This window comes from Phycomyces blakesleeanus (assembly GCF_001638985.1).
Source record: "Phycomyces blakesleeanus NRRL 1555(-) unplaced genomic scaffold PHYBLscaffold_11, whole genome shotgun sequence".
In the NCBI taxonomy this organism is placed as follows: domain Eukaryota; kingdom Fungi; phylum Mucoromycota; class Mucoromycetes; order Mucorales; family Phycomycetaceae; genus Phycomyces; species Phycomyces blakesleeanus.
This window is the reverse complement of record NW_017265144.1, coordinates 700633-727144: the sequence shown is the minus strand read 5'-3', so window position 1 is coordinate 727144 and position 26512 is coordinate 700633. Positions and strand designations below refer to the sequence as shown.

Genomic DNA, 26512 nt, shown 5'->3' with positions numbered 1-26512 from the left:
TTCGGCTTCTAAAATGACAAGAACTGTTCTTGTTAACAGCTTTATGAATGCTTTCAATCCATAATTATTTTCTCTTACAGATTCTCTTTATTTTCTTACTAAGATATAATAAAAAATGAGTCACTGATGCTTGAGTCTATAGGAACCAATAGTTCTAAAAATAAAGAACTCTAGGAACCTCTTCATTATGAGATTTGTATTCATTTATATGTTTTCTACTTTCCCAGAACTAATGAGACGGTATATTAGTATTAAAGTATTTATTACTAAAATGACATACAAAGAAGTCTTTAAATTATCTTATACTAATAGTCAGTATACCTCCAGTTATTTTAGAAGCCGAATTTGGGGACTTTTACTTTTTGTATTACTTTATCCCCTCTCCGCGAATTAAACCAACTTGGTTTATTATATGTCTTTGGTTCAGTTTAATTGTAAGGTTTGATCAGATGACTACCCAATTGGTACTTTTATTGTTACATCATTACCATATTAATAGCAAAAATATCTACATTTGTCCATTAAACCAACCCTATCATTTTCATGTAATACACAGAGTACGCTGGATAAGACCTTTAGCTTGCATATTCTACTTACTTCCATCACACACTATAAAAAAATACAAGATAAGAAAATACACAGTCAAAAACGTTTGGACCTCTGAGCCCAAAAAAAATCATGAGATAAATTAAGGCCTATGTTCACCATGCAACTTCTCATCAGTAATAATATCTAAGGCATTCAAACTTCACATAAAAGATGATATGGATGTTTATTATTAAAATGTAAAGAAAAAGAGATCAATATTATGTGTAACCTCATTTGGCCTCAATTACAGCCTGGCATCGATGCTGCATGCTACCGGCCAAAGTTGATGCAAGTTCGAGACCTATCCTTCGCCACTCTCGTTGCATTACAACCTTCAAATATTCAACGTTGTTGATACTAGCCCTCTCATTACTCATACACATCTCGAAAGCTCACCAAAGATTCTTGGTGGAGTTGAGATCCGGGTTTTGAACGGGTCGGCCGCCAAAGCCCTGGATCTAATGACTATCTTTCCACCAGCTCGAATACGACTCAGTATGAAATCTGGCGTTACCTTTGTAGAACACAAAATGCCTATTCTATTTCCGCAGAAGATTTTTGAACCAAAGGATGAAGTTAGGAGCCAAAGTGTTCACGTATTGGTCTTGGTTTACGTTGCCATCTAGGATTACCCAAGGCCCAGAAGCAACTCCAGATCGTCACACTCCCCTTCCCTCACTTGGTCCCTCCAATGATGTTTTCTTCTTTAACCCTTTCACCAACTTTCCTGATCGCCCTGGCTCCTCTATCGTTACCCTCCACTGTTGATCGTATTTCACCTGAACATACTACACCTTTCCACTGATAACTCGTCCAATTGGCATGCTTACTGCCCCTTAAAGTCATCTTTTCTTGTGGCTTGCTGTTAAAGCTGGTTTAGGGACTACGATATATAATCCGAAGCCCAAACGCTTCAGACAACTTATTATTCTCTTTCTACAGACAAATCCAACCATATTCTTTAAGGAAGCCCTTAAGCCTAGAAAAAGAGGTAAAGGGGTTCTTTCGAGCTACTTGACCAAGGCGCGTTTCTGTCCTCTCATTAATCTTTCTAGATCATCCAGACCCTCCTCTTGGCTCTGATAATATTGTCTCATCCACTCTCTTAACGATGCACTTGATGGTTGACAGACTCATGCCTACCACTAAAGAAATCTGGATTGCCCCGTAATTTGCCGAATGCATGTACATTATACATCCATATTTGTAGGAATCACTCTTCATATAAACTACGGCTATTTTCGGATGAATTTGGGTCTTGCATGTTGAATTCGATTAATAAAATTGGGAGAAGACAATGTTTTTATTTTTATTTTCTCGATTTTTTTAATCCTTTTTTGTAGGGGTAGAAACGTTTTATTTTCTGATCGGGAGTGTATTAGAGCCTAGCAACAACATGGTTAAATCTAAAAATCTCTTTCCTGACATGCTGTGTAATATCCTGCCTCTTTCTTCCTAAATTTGACTTTAGCTTATTAGTTATTCTCTATGTATTCGAATTTATTAAGGTCAAAAAATGTTTCGACTTACCTTCAATGTAAAGCCCATTTTCCTTTAGGGTCATAGGCACTAAATTTTTAATTTTCTTATCCAAGCTTAAAAATGTAAAATTGGCTGTGATAGCTTCCTTATCATCAAGAGCTCCGTTAAAATCATAAAGGCTAGAAACCACTTTGACTTGAAACATATTATCGTCTTCTGATGAATATATAACCTGGGCAGTGAGCTTAACGGTAGAGCCAATATCCACTTTGGAATGGAACGTGGCTTCATCCAAAGAGCACATTCTCACATTAGATCCAGCAAACATACGGGCTGTGATGTACGCAATGTTATGCACATAGTTCAGAGTCTGTAATGATGTATATATTAGTATATTATACATAGAGAGCCACTACTTATAGAAATTGTTACCTTTCCACCAAATAAGTATCCAAGAACACTGCGATCCTGCAAATACAAACAGTTATCAAGTATTAGCCGTATTTCTCTTAATTTAGTGGGCTGACAATATATATATATATATCAGAAAAAAAATACCTGTGGTGCTACTATGAAAGCACTTTGAAGAGTTGTATCCCTAATTAACTTGTATTCTCCCATGGAATTTTCTTTTGTATATAGTGAAGGTAAATATTAATTATTGGGCTGTTCTTTATACATAGGCTTACTTTTCTTATCAAAGGCATCTGCTACAATATTATTGGAACCTTTAGATGTCTCAGGTTTACCGTCTGTACTGGTCTTTATATCTTTGTTCGATATATAACTTTTATTCTTCATAACTAAAAAGATCAATATCTAAGTACAAATTCACAATATAATATTTGAATTTCCTACCATTGGCAAGTTCTTGCATCTTTCTTTCTCCAACATTTGTTGTAACAAGTGAGTTTGTTTTTACAGCCTTTCCTGTTTCAATATGAACAGCTACCATATTGAACTTTGCAAGAAAAACAGTATTTGATGTAGGAGCTGTAATGTAATCTATCGTCGAATCTTTGAGTTCCATTCTTGCTCCCAAAGGCTTGTCAGCACAAGGGATTATCTTGGCTTTTACAAGAACTATAGTTGTATACCAGTTGTTAATTTTGCAAGTAAAAAAGTAGTACTTGGACCTTGATTTATTGCTTACCTTCTATACTTGACGTTCCTACATTTACAATGTGCCCACTTAATCTTATATCTTGTATAGTATCCGGAAGTATAAAGTGAGCATGCTCAACAGAAGCTGTCAAGACATGAGAAGGTATACGGTGCAAACAAGAATGAATATCTAAATGCTTAGTCCCAACAACATAAGCAATTTCATCGGAAACTAGATTCACATCTTAGCAATCTGTTTCTTTCTTAGTCTTCATTAAAACTTACTTTGAAGGAGATATCCTATGCTAATTTTACCATTATGAGTTATAGTTTTTTCTAAAAACGAAGGTGAAGACTTGAAGGGTAGCGTCTTCTCGGTGTAACTGTCCATCATCTGTGTTTTTATATATATACAAAGATATATGTTTGAATAAAGTATCTTTACGCCTTACTGTTACAACTTGCCGTCTTTACAACAAAATCGTGTTTAGACTCAAACTTGTCAAATGCTACCAAGGGTCTTTGATTTCCTTTAAGATTCATTTCTTCAGCCCAAAACTTGATAGGCTCTGCCAAAACTACTCTTTCTTTTTTTTTCAAGTGAAAATTTATTAATATCCGTACAGACTAATGTTATTTACGATAATTTTTACAAACCTTTACTGTTATTGGCAAAGTTTGAACCATTACATTTGGCCGAAATACTGGTAACCTTAGTATCTATCCAATTCTTTTTGTTTATAGAATTAAATCGATAAAATTTAATATTCTTAGGAGTGTTTTTTAAAGAGGATAGCATTTTAAAATATTAGAAGAAAAGAATAATTTTTTTTTACTATTATTTCCTGTCTTAAAATACCGTTTTTTTAATGCAAAATAGTAAAGCTCTTTCTTAATTTATTCAATTCATTATGTAGTGCAATGCATTACCCCAAATTTTACATTTTAAATGTATAGACTTAGTCAAAACGATTGTCATTTTAAAGCGTTAATGTCAAAGTTAAAATAATGTGATATAAAGATATTTTATTTGGGGTGCTATAAGACCTTGTGCACTTGGGAATTTAGGCAAACGAATGTGAGTTGAATAATAATTGATGCAAAGCAAAAAGAAGCTCTTTAAATGCAAGGAGGTATGTTAAAAGAGAAAAATAGTATTTGATACAGCATGACATATAGTAGTCAGCAAAAAGATAGCACGGAAAAAAACTTTCATTTGGAGAAAGCTGATTTGGAGAAAGAGATCAAACCAATATGGATAATACAGCAGGTAATAATACATGAAAAATATATATATAAAGAAATAATTAAGGGTCATGAAGGGATCAAGAATAATTAATTATTTGCTGGCAGCACCATAGCTGAAAACGGCTTTCAGCGTGGATATTAAATCCAAAGAGAGGTCCCTTTTAGAAACTCGAGCGATCTGTTAATTTATCCAGAATATTCAACAATACCAGACAAGATTGAGCATACTAGACATAGCTTTTGAAGGACGCATATTGTTGAGGTTGGCCGGGGATAGTGGATATTTTAGACATAAAATGAGAGAAGGGATTACCAGGAACAGGTTCTGTTTAATGATTTGTTAAGTCAAAATTTGTTTTGCCTACCACAAGCACCACTGACACCAATATTCACTCTGATGTATATGTGCTTTACGTATTTAATACAACTAAACTAAAAACAAGTTATGTAATATTATCTCCTTTAAATTTAAGCTTGTCTGGATCACAGCTTAATGTTACTACATAAGGTCTATACGTAAATGTTTATTACTTTTATATGGTAAAAAAAAATGAAGAGTAGTCAAGAACAATTTCTTACATGTAAAGCAAGTTTTAATTCTTATTGATACTTTGCTTATATGTAATGCAATAAAAGACAGAGCTTGAATAACAGGAATATCTACTAAACTACACAATCAGAAACAAAGATATATACGAACAGCCATATTAAAAAAAATATTGAAAATCAATTTTTTTTAAATATAAATATCCTCAACACATGTAACATTATAAGAAATATAAATATATTTTTTGCGCTCAAAATCCTTCTATACTAAATGCTCATTTAAATTATCCAAAAGAAAAACAAAACTAAATCCAAAGCTACTCTACAGCATATACTCTTAATCTTTGTAACTTGTGTGTATTAAGGTATTATAAGCCACGAATTTTTATTTATTTAAATCCGTCAGTGCTCAATGATAAGCCCTCGTTACTAGAATGCACTTTCATATCCTTGGTACCGGAGCAGTGGGATGCCACATTGCATGTCTTCTGCGCTTAAATAACCACAAGGTCACTCTTATCTTAAGATCTCAAAAAGCCCTCCACGACTTCAAAACTAGGAACCAGTCCATATCACTTACATTAAAAGGAAAGCCGCTGTTAGTCGGTGGATTCAACTCTATGGTCGTACACTCCATTTCTTCTCAAGGACCGCTAATCGAGTGCTTGATAGTCGCTACTAAAGCACAAAGTGTAATCGAGGCAGTTTCGCCGCTGAAGGATCGGCTAACCAGAAATAGTACGGTGCTACTGCTACAGAATGGAATGGGCGTCGTCGAAGAATTAATGGACACTGTCTGGTATGGTCAATCACACCCTTGTATCCTTGTGGGTGTAAATCGGCATGCTACTCAAAGGATAAGTGCATTCAAGGTTATCAATCACTTTGGATGGGTTCACCCTGAAGGTCTAGTGGTTTCAGAATGGCGCCAAACAGGAGAATCAAAACAAGGCTTCCCAGTACTAAAGAGCTTGTCGAATATTAAGGACCTCCAATTAAAAATTGTTTCCTGGGAGAATTTGCAGAATAGAATGGCCAAGAAACTTGTTATCAATGCCAGTGTAAATCCAGTTGCCACAATTCTGAATCTCTCTAATGGCGAAATGCTCGATGGTAGTCCATACACCTTGAATCTAATACGAGAGCTCTGCTATGAAGCCTATTCAGTCTTGGAAAATTTCCTTCCAGGCGAGACGGCCGAGATCCTTTTTGAAGGGGTGGTTGATAGTCTTCGCCAGAGCAAATCACATTATTGCTCAATGCTTCAGGATATCCAGTCTGAGCGCCCAACTGAAGTCGATTACATCAATGGATATATCTGTCGTATTGGGAAAGATCAAGACAAAGACTTTAAATTCAATCAAGCCATGGTAGACTTTATTCATGCCAAAGAGAGTGGGAAAAAAGCTGTAGAGAATTCGAAATAAATTAATATGGTGCTATCGGACTTAAGTATCTATGTTTTTGCATTTGTTTCAATTTCTTCTTTGAAATTTTTTTATATGTAATAATCATTTAATCTCCGCTAAATTTAGAAAAAAGTGTGTGTTCCTAAAGCTTGGCCACTTTCTTGATCACATGACTTTTCGTTTTAGGATAAATATTTTCATGTACCGCCTATGAGAGCCATCAAGATGTTTCAACTTCTGAAAAAAGTTAAACTCCGCAAATAAATCTATCAAAACACCCAAACTTTGAAGGGTATCAACTTTTACAAAAATGAATTTAATACAAAACGCTTCAATAGAATTATAGAGAATAGCATGCTTAATAATTATATTCAAGGATTTTTTTATTAAATCCATTTTTGCAAAAGTTGATATCTTTTGAAAAATACTATTATACATAGATACGTAAGTCCGATAGCACCATAAGTGTATGGAGTTTACCGGAATATACTTTATTCATTATCGGTACATATAACAGTTTACGCCACTTTTATAGTAGATTTGTAGCCACAGGGCATAATACTCTAGAAAAACCAGCATCAAAAATATACTAGTATACTGGATGAAATATATTTTGAAATAAATTTATAATAAACAGAAAGATACATATATATGTATAGAGAAATATAAGTACAAAACACAGAGTGTTAATTTCAAGAGACGTAATACTGAGCTTTCAATGTTTTATTATTGCTTGTTACTTGCTGCTCTATACTTCTTTATTTTATTACACCTTGCAATAGAATTCTTATATTTTTTTCTAAATAAAAACTAACGTAAATTATCTAATAACAATGTACAAAGTGAATTCCACTATTTACAAGGCACATATCTTCCAGCTTAACGAGTCCTATTTTGAATAGCGAATAAGATAGAATATTAATGAATATTAAAAAATAAATTCTAGTAGAATAATGATCTACGCTACTTCTTTGGGCAGTTTGCAGCTTTTGGGGGGCAGTACCTAACAGCTTACTGGCTAGTTCATTTTTCTTATAAATTAATTTTGTTTTTAGAATTGTACTACGACTTTTGGTTACATAATTACTATACAAGTGGCAGCAATCACTGTATCTAAAGAGGTGCCTTTTCTTTTGTATTCTAGTGATCTGCTGTTATGCTCTACATGCATCTTCTAAACGGGAGAGATGATTGATTGTTTTGTGTTTGACAATGCCCCATTTTTAAGTGCTTCGGTTCTTGCCTCCGTCACTTCTTTTGTCTCCCGTTTTTGTTTGCTGAGTTTTCTTTACCCCCTTCCCCTTCAGTCTAATGCCCATTCGCTTATCATACATCAATACAAAATATCAAAAACATTAAAAAAAATATAAAGCCCAAAAAATAGGATTGCCACCGCCTTTTAACCTTAGAGGTGCATAACTCGATAAGAACCTTTAAGGCCCAGACTCCTTATAAGAGAATAATGACTATTTTGTTTTCGATCATTAATATTTCTTTTAACTGGCAAACGCCATAAAGATCTCTTTTATTTCATATAATTATTATTGATAGACTTGTGCTTTATGGAATGCACCTTCGATATTAATTAATGCATTAAGCATTGTACCCGGGCATATAAATGAAGAAAAGCTGAGATTCTGCCAGTCCATCTAGTTTTTATAAAAACGAACGGCACCCTCATTTTCAACAAACTTGCACTTTGTCCAGCTATTGAATAAAACCTTATAAATAGGGGTATCGTCCCGGCGGTAGTGCTTCCCGAGAGCTTTTTTGAGATGTTCAGTAGCCTCTACAGTGTGATAGTGAGGTATAGTATGTACAACGTGATGAAGAAAGTGTGTATCTCCAATGTGATGGAAGACGTGATCCAGAAAAGCACCATATGATCGATCGACAGTGAGAGCAACTCCACGCTGGTAGCTCCAGACCTCAGAATCGTAGTGGGGTAACTCAGGAGCTGTGTGCTGGATGTATGTAATCGTAATCATCCAGGCATGGGTAAGGATATGAGGAATTATATAGAATTTTATTATATTGATCAGTCCATAAATGCTTCCTAGGCCGATCAATACCCCAAGCATTATAAGGACGCCGATTATAGACTGTACCACCTGCCAATATTGGCTTTTATCAAATATGAAACAATTTGGATTAAAGTGAGAGACCCATCGTTCTCTTGTCGTATCTCCGGGAGTGTGAAATAGCATATAGTAAGGCCATGCAACAAAAAGAAAGAAAGAAAGTCGCAGGAGTTCAACAAAAGGTGCGTGTTCCAAGATGCTATGAGGACCATCGATCTCTGGGTCTTCAGCGAGAGGAGGTAGACCCGTAGATGAGCGTAGTTTGGGTATATGATTCTAATAAATATCAATAAAACAGGTCTTAGTTTTCTTTTATCTTCACACATGATATTGGTCTTTATGACAAATATTTGCCTTATCTCTAGTAACATGCCCAATTGTGTTATGGTGTTTGCCATGAGTAATTGCCCAGGAGTAATAGGGAACGAGCATGAAGCTATGAACAACCATTCCAACACCATCACATAAAACCTATTTTATATAGACAAGCTGTTAGTAAATGTAAGATTTCTAGACTTGTACAATTAAAATTACCTTTGAAGAACTGAATGCTTGGTGTCCACATTCATGGCATATCATCCAAAGACCAGTACAGACAGCACTCTGTAGAAACCAATACACAGGCCACAAAACAAGGCGAAGTGGGGCAAATGATATATTGCCAATCGAGCTAGCACAATATACCAGTGCTCCAACATAGAATAGGTCCTTAAATAGATATGCGAAAGAACGAAAGGTGTTGCGCTCAAAACAATGAGCAGGGATAATGCTACGTATCTCTCGGATGGAAATTTCGGCAATCTCCCACTCCTCTCCACTTTTCTTGTTCATTGTAGGTGCAGTACCAACTACTTTAACGGCTTTTTTCTCGTTCTCCGTCATGATTATAAAAGTAATTTGTACAGAATGCAGAGATACTTATGAATGAAGAATACTATTTATCGATGCTGGATTTATATACAATATTTAAGGAGGGAACTTTAAAATGTACTCACTTGGCTTATTCATACATTTACAAACTAGTTAAACTATATTGTCGGATTAAATTTGATAATATATGTTTGTGTGTTGATTGTAGAGAGTATTATTGTTGTAACACTAGTTTTAATAAAAAAAAACGAAAGTCTCGTTAGCATTGATGCAAATACAGATTTTATTTTTAAGCTATAATTTTTTGCTAGTGGGTTTTCTGTACTAGCCATATTCTTGACAAGCATGTTTTGTTTCAAGATTTAAGCTTAAAGTGCCCTCGACAGTTTCCTAAAATTCGTTATCACAGAAACTAAATAGAATATAGTCCAAATACAAAAAGGTCAAATATATATACACACATCAAAAATGAAAAGCTGAATTCCATGAGACCACTTATGGTATTGTTCTTTGTATTAGCAGTAGACAGATGCATTTTCCCCTACTGGGAAGGTTTTTTTTTACGTGCTCTCTTAATTTTTCGCTGACTATTAACCTTTTTCATGCCTTGTACGATACTTTTTTTCTCCTTTATTTATCTTTCATTTTTGCTTATTTTTTCATCCCCCCTCATATTTAGGAGGTTGCTCTTATTGTTTTTAATTATTACTCAGTTGTCATTGGGTCGCCTAAATGCTAAAGTCTGCAAGGGCTAGAATAACCCACAATAAAAACATTTTCACCTGTCTACCGCTATTGTATTTATTTATTTTTACTAGCATCATGTTTAGCAAATTGACTGTGTAAGGACATGTCAAGCTAAATACTACCCTATTTTTTCTTCTTAAAGAAAAAAGTAGGTTGGCCCTATCGTACTTAAAGAATCTAATTAAGGTAGTTTTTGAGAGGCAAGAAACATTAAGCTATTAAACCACATGGTCATAAATTATACACTGTTTAAAATACAATCCGCACATCGCTAAATCACACTTTTGCTTGTTTGTTTTCAAGCCATTCTTTATTTACTTGGACATGGTTTAAAGACATTAATAAATTTGGGGATTGTGTGCGGTGCGTTTCTTTCCTTTATCAGAACGTTGCTTTCGAGTTGACACCGTTTTATTGGTATCTTTATTAAGCACTTTTTTAAAAGTAATAATAATAATATACATATACATGTATATATATATATATATACATACATAATTAGTATCATAAACATTTGTTTCAATTGATACTTACCGATAGTGTTGTTTAGTGAAATGCCTCTTGACTTTTTAACTCCACTCTTTCCAGATAAGACTTTACGAGATTTACGATATGACTTCTTGTCTTTTTTGGAAGGCCCCTCATTATCACAGCCCGGAATTAATGGGTTTACATGCCTGCTTGTAGCTGTTAGATACGGAGATTCAGTGAATGGTTGTCTAAAAGAATCTATTGCGAGCATGCTGTTCACTGAACCATCTATATGTCTATAGGTTTCTGATCTAAATTGAAATATAAATCAGTTAATATAGGCTTTTCCGATTGAGTTATACACACTGGTTTGTATTTTAACTTACCCCATTAGATGATCCAATGGCATATTTTGTGGTGCAAACGTATTAAACTGTGATCGAGGGATGGATTGTAAAAAGTCGGCTGTATGATCGAGTACTGCATGATCTTTGAAAACAATTCCATATAAATCACCCCCAAAGAAAAGATATAAATATTATGAATGGCAACAGTTAAAAATAAAAAATAAAAGATAATTCTACCAGACTTTGAGCTATTTGTATTGTCATTGGAAGTCTGCTTAGAATCCTGTAGGCCATTATTCCAAAACTTTCTCAGCATCATCTTTGCACCCCAATTTCCAACACAAGCTCTCAGTGGTAAATGAGGAGCTGCCAGTTCTTCCAGATAAAGCGCGGCACTGTTCTGTGCACGGAGCGAAAGACTACCCCATGTAGTATTCTCATCTATGTCATGCTCTTTGTTCACCCTGTCAATTACGGAATTTATCATGTGACTTCTTCGAACATTGTCAATACAAATTCCAAGGTCTTCAATAGAAAGGCGTTTGGCAGAGGGTCCGAGAACATCCCAGGCAAGTTGCTTGTAAAGTCCCCAGCCAAACTGCCTTCTTTGTCCATCTTCATCTCTCGGATCAGAATGGCATCTTTGAGGGTATAGCATGTCGGAAAATACTCCAACTTCCTTTAGAGAGGCAGGAACATCGTAAGGGGATTTCAAAGAAAAGTCGAGTTTATCCCACTGAGAAAGATCTTCCTGAAGCTTGTCCAACTTTTCACTAATGGCTGCATTTTCTTTACGAATGTCATTTATTTCCGAGAGAAGTTCAGATTGGCTAGAGATGAGGACTCTGTTGGATTCTTTTAATTCTTCGAGCAGGGCGAACAATAAATTCTGGTTCATTAGTGCTAATGAAAGTGAAAAAAAAGGACGTCTATATTTCCTGGTATATGATAAAGTATTAACTAAAAAAAATGAGGCTTATCTACCAGGAAATAAGACAAAGAAAACGCACCTACCCGAAAATAAGAAAAGTCATAATTTTACAAGTCATTTTGATTATTGTTTCAATTTACAGAACATTTTCCTTGGAACAAGAGATATTTATCTTAAGTTCTTAGCATCTCAATACAAATTTCCTAGGCAACTTGAGGGAGTTATTTAAATTTTTATAAAACTTTACAGGTACTTCCTGACAAGAATAAAAATATAATGATCTTTGCAAATATTCTCAAAAGTATGATTAATAGGACTTAATAACGACAATCTCATGCAAATCAGATTTCAACATAAAAACGTTGATATGGAAGAGATCAAGACACTTGCTTATTTTAATTTGTTTTCTCTAAAGAAAGAAAAACCTCTCAAAACTGTTGCTAAGATATATACTGTTTTATTTACTCAAATATTGATTGTTGACATGTATAGACAAGAATGTGTATTTTAGTAAAAGAAAAGGTTTTGTTGAAGGGGTATAGAATGTCTGTTTCAAATAAACTTCACAAACAATAAAAAGGATCGACAAGTCAACATTCTGGTTAATATTTTATCATTTACCAGGAAATATAGACTTTCCCTCCTCCTACTTCTCCTTCTACTCCCCCACTTTCTACCACATGAACAAACGTTAATATATTCTTTTAAATAAAAAGCCTTGACTATATATATATTTATATTTATATATCATATAAATATAAGGGTTTGACACTTGTATAACACCACTGTCGATTAGGTTCCTTTATTTATTTTATTTCTTGTGTGTGTGTATTTATATACATTTGAATGAAATCAAGCTATCCTGTAATATTCTGCCTGTTAGTATTATCATGTAAAAAAGAATAAAATACATGGCTGAACAAATTATAATTATAATTATTTGAAAACAAAAAACATAAAAGCTAAAAGGTATACTCCTTTTAATTAGCTATACACTCTTTCCCGGAAATTATTGGTGCAATTTTCTATCCATTTCTCTGCTTAATCCATCTTTTTTTTTTTGGTGTATTCCACTTTTGCACCAAATTGATTTTTTTTGTACCAATAATTTCCGGAAAAGAGTGTATATAGATTATTTTTTGAGTGACAAAGCACATGCTCTTTAATAAGTTAATTGGTTACCAACAAATAAAATAAAAGAGAGCGTTGATAAGAGAGATGGAAATATTTATATCTACAGATAAAAAAAAATTAACCCTCAAATTGTACAAGTGTAACCCATATCACAATTGTAACAAAACAAAAAACCAAAAACCAAATGTGCTCTTGTGCATAAAAGCATGGATAAATATAAATATATTCTGATGAGATTAGTCGATAAGAAAGATATACATTCATTAGATTAAACCCAAAAAGATTCTCCTCTTTTTGCCACTTGTACTATGATCAATTCACTAGATAATCACTGAAGTCACAGCCAATAGAAGGAGAGAAAGAGAGAGAGAGAAAGGATGAAAAAAAAATATTGTATTGTGTAGAGATATCAAATTTGATAATTACAAATATTTGTCTATTTGGTTCAATAATTTAAATGAATGAATAAAAATGAAAAAAAATACTATTATTTTAAATGACTTTCTATATATATATTTTAGATTTCTTTAATTCTTGTATATATATATATTTATTGTAAAAAAAAATGACTTGATTTTGGTTTTGGTTTTTTTTTATATAAAAAAATGCTCTTTGATTAAGGGATTTATAGTGCGGTTTCGGTTTCGGTCTCTGTCTTGGACTTGGACTTGAATGTTGGAAGTTCGATTACTTTTGTGCAGTTCTTGACTCCCTTGAGTCTGACCCAACGACCCGACCGCAGTTCCTGTCCGACACCAATGACAAGCAGTGTGCGATTTGATGGGAAGACGGTCTTGATCTGAATGCTGTTCACCACACCCTCGACAGGGATCTGGCCAATCTGTGACAGGTTCTTGTTGTCTTTCGAAAGCTTCCAGATACGCACAAAACCATCCCAAGATCCAGAAACCAACAAATCCGAGTATCGTAGGCTTGCAAGAGCTGTGATCCAATATGGTGTCTTGATGTCTCCCTCTGACTCACTCTTGACTACCTTGAGGCCGTGAGCAGCGCCAAAGCTAAATGTTGGTTTCTTGCGGTTGATATCCCACAATGAAAGAGTACTAAGAAAGAAAGAAATATTTTTTTTTGTTAAAGAAAAGAGTAAGATTTATGGTATTACTATTTAACCCTTTGCCCACTCCCATTTTCCCTATATTTTTTATTCTTTCATCGGTTCAAAACTTACCCACTGTCACCACCAGTAACAAACATATCCTCATCCAATTGTGCAAGGCAATCGATAGATCCTTCGGTGAAAGATCTGACCTCTTCACCATCGGTGATCTTAGTTGTGACACCACCTCTGTAGACCAACTGTGACTCTTCTACAATCTTCCACAGGCGAGCTGTCTTGTCACGTCCACCCGTAGTCATACAACGTTCTCGACCAAGGGTATCAATGGCTGTGATTTGGTCTTGGTGTCCAAACAAGGTTTCTATGTAGGTGCGTTCGTCGATATTCCACAATTTGATGGTACGATCGTGAGATGCTGAGTAAAGTTGGTTTGATCCTTTACGGAATACCAAGCCCTTTTTTTTCATAGAACAATAATAATAATAATAATAATATTTAATTTAATTGATTTTATTTGATTTTATATGTGTTTAATACAATATCCAATATCCAATGTCCAATGCACACCGATTCTTTAAACACTTTTATATATACTGAAATAAAATAAATAAATTTAAACCTACCGAAACAGCATCCTTGTGATGTGTGAATGATGAAATACGTTGGTTATCCTTGACAGACCAAATGTTCAGAATCTTGTCTTTACCACCACTTGCCAAGTACTGATTGTCTGAGCTTAATGCAAGTGAAAGAACATGGTCTGTGTGGCCTACAAAGTCCTTGACACCTTTACGTCCACCAGGGAATGTATGAAGTTTCTTCATAGTTTTTACGTCCCCTACAGAATTAATAAACAGGTATTTTGTCAATATATAACCCTCATAAATTCCAGCATTCTCTCTCTCTCTCTATTTTTTTTTTTCATGTATGGTTGTGTATTGCTGTCCATTCATTCATTTGCCCATCCTCCCTTTTCTTCACTCGTTAACTTGTCCAATATTTTCACTATTTTGTTGTATCCTCACATTTGATAATAGATCCATCTTTTGAACCAGTGTAAATAATCGAGCCATTCTCAGACAATGCTACTGCAGTGACAGCCAACTGATGTCCACGACATGTTTTGATGCTTGAATCGTCTATTGCTTCAAAATCGTACTGTGATAGTTATACAAAGTTAAATTGACTGATTAATTGATCCATTGTGAGCATATAGTATAATTTGAAGTCTTACAAGATCAGCGACACGTCTGTGAAGTTTGCCTGCAATTTCATCCTGCAAAATAAAATTCGATCAATAAATTGTTGAATATGTATATTATTTAATTATTTGCTAATATCCTCGAGTAAATATGCACATTAATACATATACATATATATCTAAAAAAATTTTTAACCTTACCGCATCCTTTTTAAGGCGATCTGCAATGAGATCTCTATCGAGATCTGCGGCATCAAATCCATCAAGATCATCTATATATATATATATATATATATTGTGTTATTGTAATGTCAGTGTCAATGCCAAAATGTCAACGTTTAGCTCTTTTTCCCTTCTTTTATGTTTTGTGTGTGTGTATATGAATCCGGGATCATTCTTTTTAGTCAATACAAAAAAAAAGTCTAACCTTCAAGACTGTCTTGGATTTTGTTAAGGTAAGCTTTGGCAAGACGAACACGTTTCTCGGCTGCAGTTTCTTCGATTTCTTCTTCCGAGGAATCCTCATCGGAGGCCATTAGGTTCATGTCATCAATGTTGCTAGGTTCATTGTCGTCTTCATCGTCGCTATCTTTTTTGTTTTTGTTTTTGTTGACGAGCAATTTTTTGCCACTACCGGTAGTGTTGTTGTTGTTTGAAGAAGGTTGGGAGCGTTGTCTTTTTGGTGGTGCTGATTTACCACCTCTTTTGGTAGTCGAAGTAGTATTGTTGGTAGAAGTGGTCTTTCGCTTGCGGCTACTGGAAAAGAAGGCGTCAGGCATCGTCAATGAAAAAAAAAGAGAGAGAAAGGTTCTAGTGGTGGTGAATGCCTATTTTTTTTTCTATTTTTTTATTTTTTTTTCTGCTGTTGCTTAAATGATCTTTTTTAAACAAGATCGAGGACACTTTAAATTTTATTAATAAAAAAAAAATTCAAATAAAAAAAATAAAATATATAGAAAATAATGTGTGTGTGTCTTTTTTTTATTTTATTTAAATAAAATAAAATAAAACTTCAAATGAAAAATTTATTTAAAAATTATAGATTGATAGATAGTACTGTATCATATTGTACTGCTCTTAATGATATACCTATAACTATATATGAATTGATATATATAGTCTACTTCTTCTTTACCTTGTTATATTTCAATTATTTATATATAATATAATACATAATACATATATATGAAAATTAATAGTCAATAAAAATGCATTAGACGAAAAAACGGACAATGAACAAGCCACACAAATGGTCACAAAAGTAAGATAGAAAGCCAGACTCAAAACTAATAGACCACCACCACCACCATTAACCCACATATACATATATTAAATATACTACTATCAAACCAGTAAATTAATAATAATATTCTTGTATTTCTTCACTTACTTACTTACTTACTTATATATATATACACAATAACTATTGGTATTGCTGCTTAAAGTAAAATATTAATAATAGCATGAATCCACCTACACCGCAATACATATTCCGTGGCCACCAAGCAGCAATAAACACATTGTGTTATTTTGGAGATGACCAGTTTATTGCATCAGGGTATTAATAAGAATTACACCTCATCTCATCTCATTTGATAATAATTATAGACTCACTCACTCATCCACTCACTTGCTTATTCATTATCTATGCGTGGGTGTATTTATGGTTTATAGAGATGGAGATGGAATTATTATAGTGTGGAAAATGAAAACCCGCCGTCCAGTATTGAAGTGGAAGGCTCATGAAGAGAGTTGCCTGTGTGTAAAGGTGTATAAGGATCGACTGGTGAGGTAAATACTTTATATAGCAAGATATTGCAAATCTACTGCATGTTAATAGTAAAAAAAAAAAAAGAAGAAAAGTAATATGAACAAATTATTCAATAAAGAAAGAACAATATCATATTTATATAATACAAATCATTCTCTTTCTTTCTCAATATATTTTATTACTATTTGAATTTGATTTTGATCTTATTTTGGATTCAATTGAATTGAATTGAATTGAATTGAACTGTGCAATGTGCTTGTATTTTGAATGTGTGGCTGTATATATAATTATGTATATTTATGTTAAAGCCAAGGGAGAGATGATAAGATTCAAGTGTGGCAGCTACCTGACCTGGAAGAAATAGCAGTAGTGGTTTCTGTATCTGATGCTCAGAATCTCAAGCCACCAACCTTGGTATTTCATATTCCTTATGATTCACTTAATTTCTGCAAGTTCTCTCTGTGCATCATTCCAGGTACCAACCAAAACAAAAATAATAATCTAAAATCTTGTTATCACAAAACGTTATCAATTTTTTACTTTATTTGTTAATCAAACAAAATATATATAAAAAAAAGACAGTGTTCTTCTGGCATTTCCTTCAAATGGAGACACACCTCTCGTGAGTTACAAGCAAATAGTGATATTATTGTATATCTTATATATCATTCACCACTTGATCGGCTAGTCACAATAAATGTATAGGTATTTAATTACTATTTTACTATGAATCTAGGTGGATATTTATGATCTCACCCTTAGGAAATGGGCTATCAGAACCATTGGACTCGGTACCACTGCTGGTCTTTCAAAAAAGGGCCTGTGCATGGCAGTTGAACTAGTTGAAAAAGAGGAAAAGATATGGTTACTGGTTGGATACGAAGATGGTTCTGTAAGCATGTGGTTTTGTGATGTGATACAGCGTGTGGCCAGTTTGGTATGGGATGTACAGAAACACAAGCAGCCTGGTGAGTCTGATTTGTTAAACAAAACCAAAAGAATATATATTTTGCTTTGATAATTTAACCATTTCTAATCTGTATGATAGTATTGAGTATGGCAGTGGACCGATCAAATACCTGGGTTGTCTCGACATCAGCTGACAACCAGATTATCAAATACTCTATTCAATCGGGTGATGTTTTAAATCAAATAGCCTTGAAGAAGTCCGGTATTGCGGCTGTGGCCGTGCGTCCGGACAACAAGATCTTTGCCACTGCCGGTCATGACGGAAAGTATGTGTGTGTGTGTGTGTGTGTTTTGAAACAAAAACAAAAACAAAAAAAAATACCCTATTTTTCTTCCTCCATCTCTCTCTCTCCAAATTCAGTAAAACAAGATTTCCTTTTTTTTTTATTACTTATCTCTTGTACTCACACACTCTTACTTTCTATGTATGTGCGTATTTATATTTATAGGATCAGGGTCTTTTCTTGTTCAAGTCTGCGTCCACTTGCAATTCTGACCTACCATCGTGAAAGTGCTTATTGTGTGGCATTTGGTACACAATCTGACTGCAATTGGCTCATCTCTGGTGGTAAAGATGCGCGTATCAGTTTGTGGGCAATTTACTGATTAAAAAAAAAAAGGTCAATTTTCTTTGTATTATTATTTAATACACACACAAAGAGATATAAATAAATAAAATAAAAAAGATTCCAAAAGCAGTTTCGGTTGACTGATAGCGATAAGAGGAAAAAATAAATAAAGAAAAGGCAAAGATAAAGCTGTGTTCTTGTCTTTTTGCTTCTTTTGGACAGCTTTGTCCAACCAACCTCAGACTGATCCACCTCATAAAATACCTATTCTTTCGAGTCAATTAAAACCCAGGATTGCCTATCAACTTATCTATGTCTTTTGGTTGTGCAAAGAAAAGAAAACAAGACCAGAACAATCATAAAATAGAAATACAAAATAAAATAAAATAAAATTCTGGCTTATCTTTAAGTATATTACATATGTATCAAATTATACTGTAGTATAAAATTGATCGATCAATCCTATAAAAGAAAATCACTCAAAAACCAAAATACTTCTTCTTCTTTTTCCTTTATTTGTTCCTTTCAACTTGATTTAAAATAATAAACATAAGAATCATATGGATCCAGAAGCAGCAGAAACACCGGCTCCTTATGCTTCCGAGTTTAATGCAGGCGACATTGCCTGGATTCTTACCTGTACAGCCCTTGTCTGGCTCATGATTCCTGGCATTGGATACTTTTATTCAGGAATGGCACGCTCAAAGAACGCCCTTTCACTTATAATGTGCTGTGTACTATCACTAGTCGTAGTAACCTGTCAGGTAAATAATTAAACAATGATTATTGATTTTTTTTTACTAATTAACGATCGCATCTTATCAGTGGTTTATTTGGGGATTCAGTTTGACTTTCAGTAAAGGCGCAAGTGTCTTTATCGGCAACCTCGACAACGCCTTTTTGCGCAACGTTCTCGGCGACCCATCAATCGGCAGCAGCAGCGTCCCCGACCTCGTCTTCTGCATCTACCAGTGCATGTTCGCCGCCCTCACACCCGCCTTGGCCATCGGGTCAGCTGCCGAACGCGGCCGCCTCTTGCCGATGATCATCTTTATCTTTATCTGGTCCACCATTGTCTACGATCCCATTGCCTGCTGGACCTGGAACCCCAATGGCTGGAGTGCCAAGCTCGGTGCACTTGATTTCGCAGGTGGAACCCCTGTCCATATCTCGAGTGGATTTGCCAGTCTTGCCTACGCCCTTGTTCTCGGACGCCGCCAGGGTCAAGGAGGAACCAACCAGGTTAATGAGTTCAAGCCCCACAACATGTCCAATGTCATCCTTGGCACAACTTTCCTCTGGTTCGGCTGGTTTGGCTTCAACGGTGGATCTGGTCTGGCAGGAAACTTGCGTGCCTGCATGGCATTTGTTGTAACCAACCTTGCTGCTGCTGTGGGTGCGATCACCTGGATGTGCATCGATTACCGTGTCGAGCGTAAATTCTCTGCCCTTGGCTTCTGCTCTGGTGCGATTGCTGGCCTGGTTGCCATCACTCCTGCGGCTGGTTTCGTTGGACCCGGACCTGCGGTGGCGATTGGTTTCATTGGTGCGGTTGCCTGCAACATGGCCGTCTACCTCAAGCACTGGCTCAAGTATGACGATGCTCTGGATGTGTTTGCCCTGCACGGTGTTGGTGGCTATGTCGGAAGTATCCTGACCGGTATCTTTGCCGAGTCTTACATTGCCGGTCTTGACGGTGCTACTGAGATTGCAGGCGGCTGGATGAACCACCACTGGGTCCAGATTGGCTACCAGTTTGCTGACGCCACTGCTGGTGCTGCCTGGTCATTCTGCATCACTTACCTGATTCTCTTTATCATGGACCACATTCCCGGTCTTTCGCTCCGTGTTGATCCCGAGACTGAGATCCTTGGCCTGGATGCCGCAGAGATCGGTGAGGTTGCTTATTATCACGTCGACAAGATTGTAACCGTAGATCCTATGACTGGTGCGCAACAGATAGTGAAGGAGGAGGTCAAGGAGGTCCATCCCCAGGATTATCCACAAGGAGCCATTTCCGACGATCAGATTGGAATCACCTCTGAAAAGGAACACTCCCATTAAAGGACAGCGGCCAAGAAACAACAACAACAACAACAATAAGGGTCAATCCAAGATATCTTTATGGTTTCAAAGTAACCACCCCCCTCAATATTTAAACCTATCTTTTATATATCTTTTTATTCTTTTCTTACTAATAATTCATAATAATTCATAATATAATACCCTCTTTAGCTTCTTATTCTATTATTTTTTTTAGTATTTTTTTTTTAGTATTTTTTCTTTCTTTTTTTTTTATATTGTTTAAACCTTTTTTTATTATTATTAATTGATTACACTATGTTTAAACTATTTACGCCGGCCCATTTACATGTAAAGATAATGCATGAATTTGAATGTGAATTTGAATGTTAATGTTAATGTGTATGTAGAGTCATTATCTATATTTAGTAGAAAGTAGTTAATGCACTCGTTCACTAATTCACTCACTCACTCACTCAATTGCACATATGCATATACGTACATGTTACAAATATTTATTCAGTCAAAATGCCTCTCCCATCTTACTCTATTTGTAGTACTAATTCTCACTATGTTTATTTCTCAATGCATTAAACCAAAATCAAATCACTAGTATATATACATTGATCATTGATCTTAATAAATTAAATTTATCTGTGCCTTTCTTATATTCTTCTCCGGCTTCCCCTTATATATATATATATATATATCAGTAAAACAAAAAGCAGTAGAATATTCTTTTGCTATTCGAAAAGATAAAGAAGCGAACGAACCTGGACATCTGAAAGTAGTTGAATGAAAAGGAAGATATGTCAAAGTTGTAGTGAATTGATATCAAGTGTTCACTTTTTAATTCCCAATTCTCTGGTCTTGTTATCACTAAATTTTATGGCTTAAATATCGTTTGCTGAATATTAGATCTTTTACTTTTATTTGATTAGTATATCCAGCTACCTTAAACACAGCCTTTACTACTACTTCTCCTATTATTAGAAGTTAAAAAAAAACAGACTAAATAGTATCAAGGTTCTATGTTTTTTTAAGATTTTCCTAGAGGGATTAAGTACTCAAGTAATGTTTTCATTTCATTTACACAGACTATAGACAATAATAATATTCCACCAAATCAATCAAAAAATAAAAAGCCTCTCCAGCTCTCCCATACTAGCTTATCTAACTTTACTTGACAGCAAAACTGTATTCCTAAAAGTGTGTTTAATTTAAGTAATAAAGCTTACTTTAAAAGGAACTTTTTTTTTATATATATCGATTGGTCAAATATTAATCAAAACTTATAAAGAATATGTATAATGATGACAAATTTAGTACAGCAAATACATCAACAAAAGAAGTAGCATTTAACAATAAAGTGAAAAACAGAGGACTAATAACCTAGGAAATTGCAAGCCATTTTGTTACACTATGGCTATTGTAACCAACCCGTATACTCGCCAACCAAAAAGACCATTACTCCTTCCAGTAGAAACCGCTCGATTACTCTTCCGCTAGAATATAAAAATTCGTCTTCAGTTACAGAACCCAAGGGTTTGGGGTAAAGAAGAGAAAGGGTATCATCTGCAATAATGCTAAACGCCTTTGTTTGCTTATGGAGTACAATGAGAGAAACTGCCTGAAGGATTGACATTATAGTGTATATAATCATAATAATCTTAGCCAATCTGTCTAAGTTTGGTCTCATGCATTCAACAGTCGTAAAAAGTAGCTGCCCAAGTGTAATAAGTATTTCAATATATGGGCTATCGTCCATATCGTGGGCCGTTTTTGTATTTGGCATTGGTCATTACAGGCTGCCCCAGGTCCTCCAACATTCCTCCGTTCAAGTGTGTCCAAGCCTTCTTTGGGATAAGATTCATTATCCCGGCCTATAATCAAAGATTTGGCTAGGATACAATGCTTAATTTTCTTTGCCTTTTCGGGACCCATTATATGAAGAAAGGCGGCTAGATATCCTCCATTTCTGTAGTAATCAGGATCATCTTCTTCTTTTTTTTATCGTCTACTAGTCGATTTCTTAGGCTTACAACGTTTGAAAATTTGCTGCCATTGTCCTTGTCTGCTTTACATTCGGGTGTAGACGCCAATAGTAGAATGCATAAGGTAAACGGGAATATCTGTAGAAACATTTTACAGTATAGCCACGCAGAAATATAAAATATACAGTGGAGGAATAGAAGAACAAAAATAGGTAGAAGGATCTTTAGTTAATATTTGTTTGATTATAAGAGCTGGAAACCCGTTGGGAAGACATAGTATTTATGTGTTTTTTTTTGAAAGTGGCACAATATATAAGCTTTAAGGGCTTTGAACCTAAATGGCGAGGATGCTCATCATTTTGAAGTACATACTATGTAGGACTATATCAAGCAAGATCCTTATTATGATTATGATACAGTAATACTGTGTTTATATATCTTGTATTCTGCTGAAATAAATAGTCACTTAAATACACTATAAATGATGTGTATATATACATATATATCTTCTTTATTATACTTGAGTAATATGTAATATTAAAACGTTTTGGAAAGGCAAGGGCCTAATGTCATAAGAAACAAACTGTTGAGAGGTTTAGTATCATATTTTTAGCAAAAAGGTTTTGTGTTTTGATACACAAGTTAGATTTTGATTTGAGCTTAGATCCAAATAGCCACAAATCAGTCTACAAAAAAGAGTTGGCTTGAATGACCCGTTAATAATTATGGCTTGAAAGAATCTTTTTGGAATACTTTCGAATGTCTGTGTGTTTTATCAGATAAAAGGCTTGGTAATTTATTGTATCACATTCGGTATTATATAGGCACACACACACACAATTTTTTTTTGGATAGTAATGATGATATATGTAAAGGTATATTAAAATATAAGAAAATGTTTCTAAATGTATATAATGAACATGTTTCCCACAGGACATATACTATCTAATCATGCCGCCAATTGACCCCATTACTTGCAGTAAGAGATAGAAGATGATCCACTAAGATTGGTGCAGATGTTTTTGGGAGTGTTGGATGCAGGAGTGACATTAATGTTGGTAAGGGTGACACTCTTACAAGGGCTACCTGTGGAGCAGTTGATGTTGACAATAGGTTCCTTTGCAGTGGAAGACACAGTTCTGCACAAGAAATCAATATATAATATTAATAATTATTATAATATTGACGATGATGATGGTAGTGGTTGAAAGAGCTGTTTTTACAGAAATTTACAATTGTTTCTTCGTACTTACCCATAGATGTTGTTGAGAGTGACACCACTGATACTCAAAGAGGTACTTGCAGAATTGCAGCTGGATGACTTTTCATTATCACAGTAGTGTGTTGTAATAATGATAGGATTATCGACATTCTGAAGGCTAATGTTGTCAAACTTGACACCAGTAACGCTACCCTTTCCTCCAGGCCAGGTCTTAACTCTAGATAACAAGATATGGTTTTGTGTGTGAATATGTGTACTACTAGCTGCCAAAAATAAATTAATTACCTGACACCATTTTGACAGTTGATACACTTGTTGTTCAAGAAATTCAAGTTGGAGACAACATCAGTCTTGCCATCCTTGCCGAGGGATCCGACACTGAAACCGTGGCTTCCAGTACAGGTAAGGCCAGAGACAGTCAAGCCACTGACACCACCATTGACAGCAATACAGTCGTCGCCGTTAACAATGTTAGAGTTGCGGATAGTGATCCCGGTCGATCCAGAAACATCAAACGCATCAGTGTTCTTGGCAGGATAGCTTGCTTTAGAAGAAACGGTATTGATGGTCAGGTTCTCAAAAATAGTATTGCTGCATCCATTGATACTAAAGTGTGCCCGGGGAGCTTGCTTGATTGTAAAGCCACCAAAGTAAGAGTTGGTAGCCTTTGGCTTAAACACCACAGGAGCATTTCTGTTGACAGCATTGTACCACGCCTGACCGTTTCCGTAAAAGGTACCCTTTCCAGAGAAGTTGATCTTATCACCGGCAAGATAAAAATAGGCAATTGCGGACTCAAAGGCGGTGTTGTAGGCAGGCAGGTTGACAGTCGATCCAAACTCAACCTTGACGTTACTCAGGCCAGTGGCAGACACAACAGACTTCATGTTGAAAGTAGCTCCGGCAGGAAACACAACAGTACCGCCGTTCTTACAGGCTGCAAATGCAGCATTGATCGAGACAGAGTCATCTCCACTGCTTGAAGTCTTGACAGTGCATACAGTTGCGGCCTGAGTAGTGCTAACGGCCAATAAAAGAACCGAGGCAATTGAGCTGATACCAAAGAAACGCATAACGAATTTGAATGTGAGAAAAGAGATGAAGTAGGGTAAATGTAAAGATAAGGAGAGGTGTGGGTATGAGTGTGAGTGTGAGTGTGAGGGAGGATAAAGATAAATAAAATCAAGTTTACTAGCTTACATATATATATATATATATATATATATATACTTTTTCATCCTTCATATTAATATATTCTGACTTTAATGCTTTATTAATGTAAATTATCAGCTCATTGCTTGAAGCCGTTAATGGAACTGAACATCAAAGGACATTAATGATCCACTCGGAAATATCGAAGAGCTCAAACTATTAGCAAAAGAAAGCAAAATTCTACGAAGGATCTATCTTAGTAAACAAGTAGGTGTCTTGCTCTTGTTCCTTTTCTTTTCATTTTATTTTTTACCTTGAATAAAGGCTTTAATTTCCGGTCATGTTACATAGTTGCTCAAGTTGATGCTTCATATTGGGAATTTTGCTCACACAGCAAATTTTGTGCTCCTATTGATCCAATAAGCAGTGTAATGATCGGCGTATCTTCCTATTTTATTTATATAATATAAATATTTTTAAGACGAAATTACATGTACAATATACACCTCATTTAAACAACAATTTAGCGTCTTTATTACTTGATATTGACACTAGGAAGCTTTACACAACCAATGGTCTCACAATACTTTGTTTCGACTTGGTATATATTCCTAATTGAGATCAAATACGCTGAAAAAAAATTAAATTGCCTAAAATTAGATAATTAATACAAAAGCAGATAATATATCTATATGACATGCATGCATTAATTCATTTACCTGTTGTTAGCGCCAATAAAAAGAAGCAAATAAATAAAGTATCAGGAAGATACACAGGCAATATTACACCCACACATAAAAGCTGTATAGTAGATATATGCCAACTGACAATACTATAAATGTAGATATCCTTATGTGAGCACTGCATTAAATGTATTAATACTTCAGTGGTACTCGCACTCAAAATGTAGTACAATAATAAGGGAAAAATATATATTTTATCGGCTTTCTTCATATATGGATATTTAGAAAATAAACCACACACATATGGCATTCTCATTCAGGATCAGTCAAACGTTTGGCTATCATTAAATTAGCAATATGTGCAAGTAGATATATATATATATATATATATTAACATATATTATATGTATATAAAGCAGAGTTAAATCTTGGCATACATTTCTTTATGACATTAAACACGAGATTAATTTATTGCTTGTCTCAAACAATATTTTGTTTGAAATGATGACGGGGTACAAATAAACGATGCCCAATACCCTGATATCCAAATACTGATGATCCCAAGTTCTAGAACACTACCAAAGGCAACGGCAACAGCAACTGCAATAGTGCCCAGAAGAAAAATGGCGTTTCCTGATCCGTACCTTAGAATTAATTCGAGAGTATTTTAGTAATATAGCTAAACCCCTCTGTGCTTATCCAAAATAGCCAGTGGTAAGGAAGTAACTGATTTTCATACCAAGAAACCGTTACTTCAAGTGCGTTTGGTCGATTTTACTCCACATCAATATAGTTTGTTTTGTATTAATCATGTATTATTGTGTTCATCCATCTACATATCTTTTCTATCTCTTTCATCCACCTTTAAACCATTAAGAGTATATTTCCTGAAT

The 26512-nt window shown here is 34.9% G+C and overlaps 10 protein-coding genes across 10 annotated transcripts; 4 read left to right on the top strand and 6 right to left on the bottom strand.

Moving 5' to 3' along the window:
- Positions 1-706: 706 nt before the first annotated feature.
- Positions 707-1759, top strand: PHYBLDRAFT_145728 (hypothetical protein; the record flags this gene model as incomplete). Its single annotated transcript, XM_018431524.1, has 6 exons — positions 707-722; positions 839-935; positions 980-1083; positions 1215-1351; positions 1531-1579; positions 1644-1759. 6 exons carry the CDS (start codon positions 707-709, stop codon positions 1757-1759), a joined length of 519 nt encoding a protein of 172 aa, XP_018291372.1.
- A 185-nt stretch (positions 1760-1944) lies between these two features.
- Positions 1945-3973, bottom strand: PHYBLDRAFT_168689 (hypothetical protein; the record flags this gene model as incomplete). Its single annotated transcript, XM_018435919.1, has 10 exons — positions 1945-2039; positions 2119-2440; positions 2503-2592; positions 2629-2699; positions 2760-2873; positions 2929-3153; positions 3224-3406; positions 3460-3568; positions 3649-3761; positions 3832-3973. The coding sequence occupies 10 exons, from the start codon at positions 3971-3973 to the stop codon at positions 1945-1947; spliced, it is 1464 nt and encodes a 487-aa protein (XP_018291371.1).
- A 1429-nt stretch (positions 3974-5402) lies between these two features.
- On the top strand, positions 5403-6395 carry PHYBLDRAFT_145726 (hypothetical protein; the record flags this gene model as incomplete). The annotated part of the gene is made up of 1 exon (XM_018431523.1): positions 5403-6395. The coding sequence occupies one exon, from the start codon at positions 5403-5405 to the stop codon at positions 6393-6395; it is 993 nt and encodes a 330-aa protein (XP_018291370.1).
- A 1631-nt stretch (positions 6396-8026) lies between these two features.
- Positions 8027-9289, bottom strand: PHYBLDRAFT_155437 (hypothetical protein; the record flags this gene model as incomplete). Its single annotated transcript, XM_018433405.1, has 3 exons — positions 8027-8734; positions 8783-8929; positions 8993-9289. The coding sequence occupies 3 exons, from the start codon at positions 9287-9289 to the stop codon at positions 8027-8029; spliced, it is 1152 nt and encodes a 383-aa protein (XP_018291369.1).
- Positions 9290-10413: 1124 nt separating this feature from the next.
- Positions 10414-11791, bottom strand: PHYBLDRAFT_168686 (hypothetical protein; the record flags this gene model as incomplete). Its single annotated transcript, XM_018435918.1, has 4 exons — positions 10414-10508; positions 10610-10857; positions 10933-11035; positions 11131-11791. The coding sequence occupies 4 exons, from the start codon at positions 11789-11791 to the stop codon at positions 10414-10416; spliced, it is 1107 nt and encodes a 368-aa protein (XP_018291368.1).
- A 1792-nt stretch (positions 11792-13583) lies between these two features.
- Positions 13584-16016, bottom strand: PHYBLDRAFT_65935 (hypothetical protein; the record flags this gene model as incomplete). The annotated part of the gene is made up of 7 exons (XM_018441560.1): positions 13584-14022; positions 14148-14491; positions 14660-14874; positions 15062-15194; positions 15271-15312; positions 15439-15509; positions 15665-16016. The coding sequence occupies 7 exons, from the start codon at positions 16014-16016 to the stop codon at positions 13584-13586; spliced, it is 1596 nt and encodes a 531-aa protein (XP_018291367.1).
- A 684-nt stretch (positions 16017-16700) lies between these two features.
- PHYBLDRAFT_145722 (hypothetical protein) lies at positions 16701-18583 on the top strand (the record flags this gene model as incomplete). Its single annotated transcript, XM_018431522.1, has 7 exons — positions 16701-16795; positions 16912-17028; positions 17317-17483; positions 17587-17630; positions 17745-17976; positions 18057-18243; positions 18427-18583. The coding sequence occupies 7 exons, from the start codon at positions 16701-16703 to the stop codon at positions 18581-18583; spliced, it is 999 nt and encodes a 332-aa protein (XP_018291366.1).
- Positions 18584-19106: 523 nt separating this feature from the next.
- On the top strand, positions 19107-21923 carry PHYBLDRAFT_155435 (hypothetical protein; the record flags this gene model as incomplete). The annotated part of the gene is made up of 3 exons (XM_018433404.1): positions 19107-19310; positions 19372-20520; positions 21900-21923. 3 exons carry the CDS (start codon positions 19107-19109, stop codon positions 21921-21923), a joined length of 1377 nt encoding a protein of 458 aa, XP_018291365.1.
- A 1413-nt stretch (positions 21924-23336) lies between these two features.
- PHYBLDRAFT_74883 (glycoside hydrolase family 28 protein) lies at positions 23337-24956 on the bottom strand. The gene is made up of 3 exons (XM_018443037.1): positions 24070-24956; positions 23816-24001; positions 23337-23701 (listed from the first exon to the last, which is right to left on the bottom strand). The coding sequence occupies exons 1-3, from the start codon at positions 24855-24857 to the stop codon at positions 23533-23535; spliced, it is 1143 nt and encodes a 380-aa protein (XP_018291364.1). The 5' UTR covers positions 24858-24956; the 3' UTR covers positions 23337-23532.
- A 335-nt stretch (positions 24957-25291) lies between these two features.
- On the bottom strand, positions 25292-26431 carry PHYBLDRAFT_168680 (hypothetical protein; the record flags this gene model as incomplete). Its single annotated transcript, XM_018435917.1, has 4 exons — positions 25292-25384; positions 25502-25586; positions 26156-26263; positions 26373-26431. 4 exons carry the CDS (start codon positions 26429-26431, stop codon positions 25292-25294), a joined length of 345 nt encoding a protein of 114 aa, XP_018291363.1.
- Between the last annotated feature and the right edge of the window lie 81 nt (positions 26432-26512).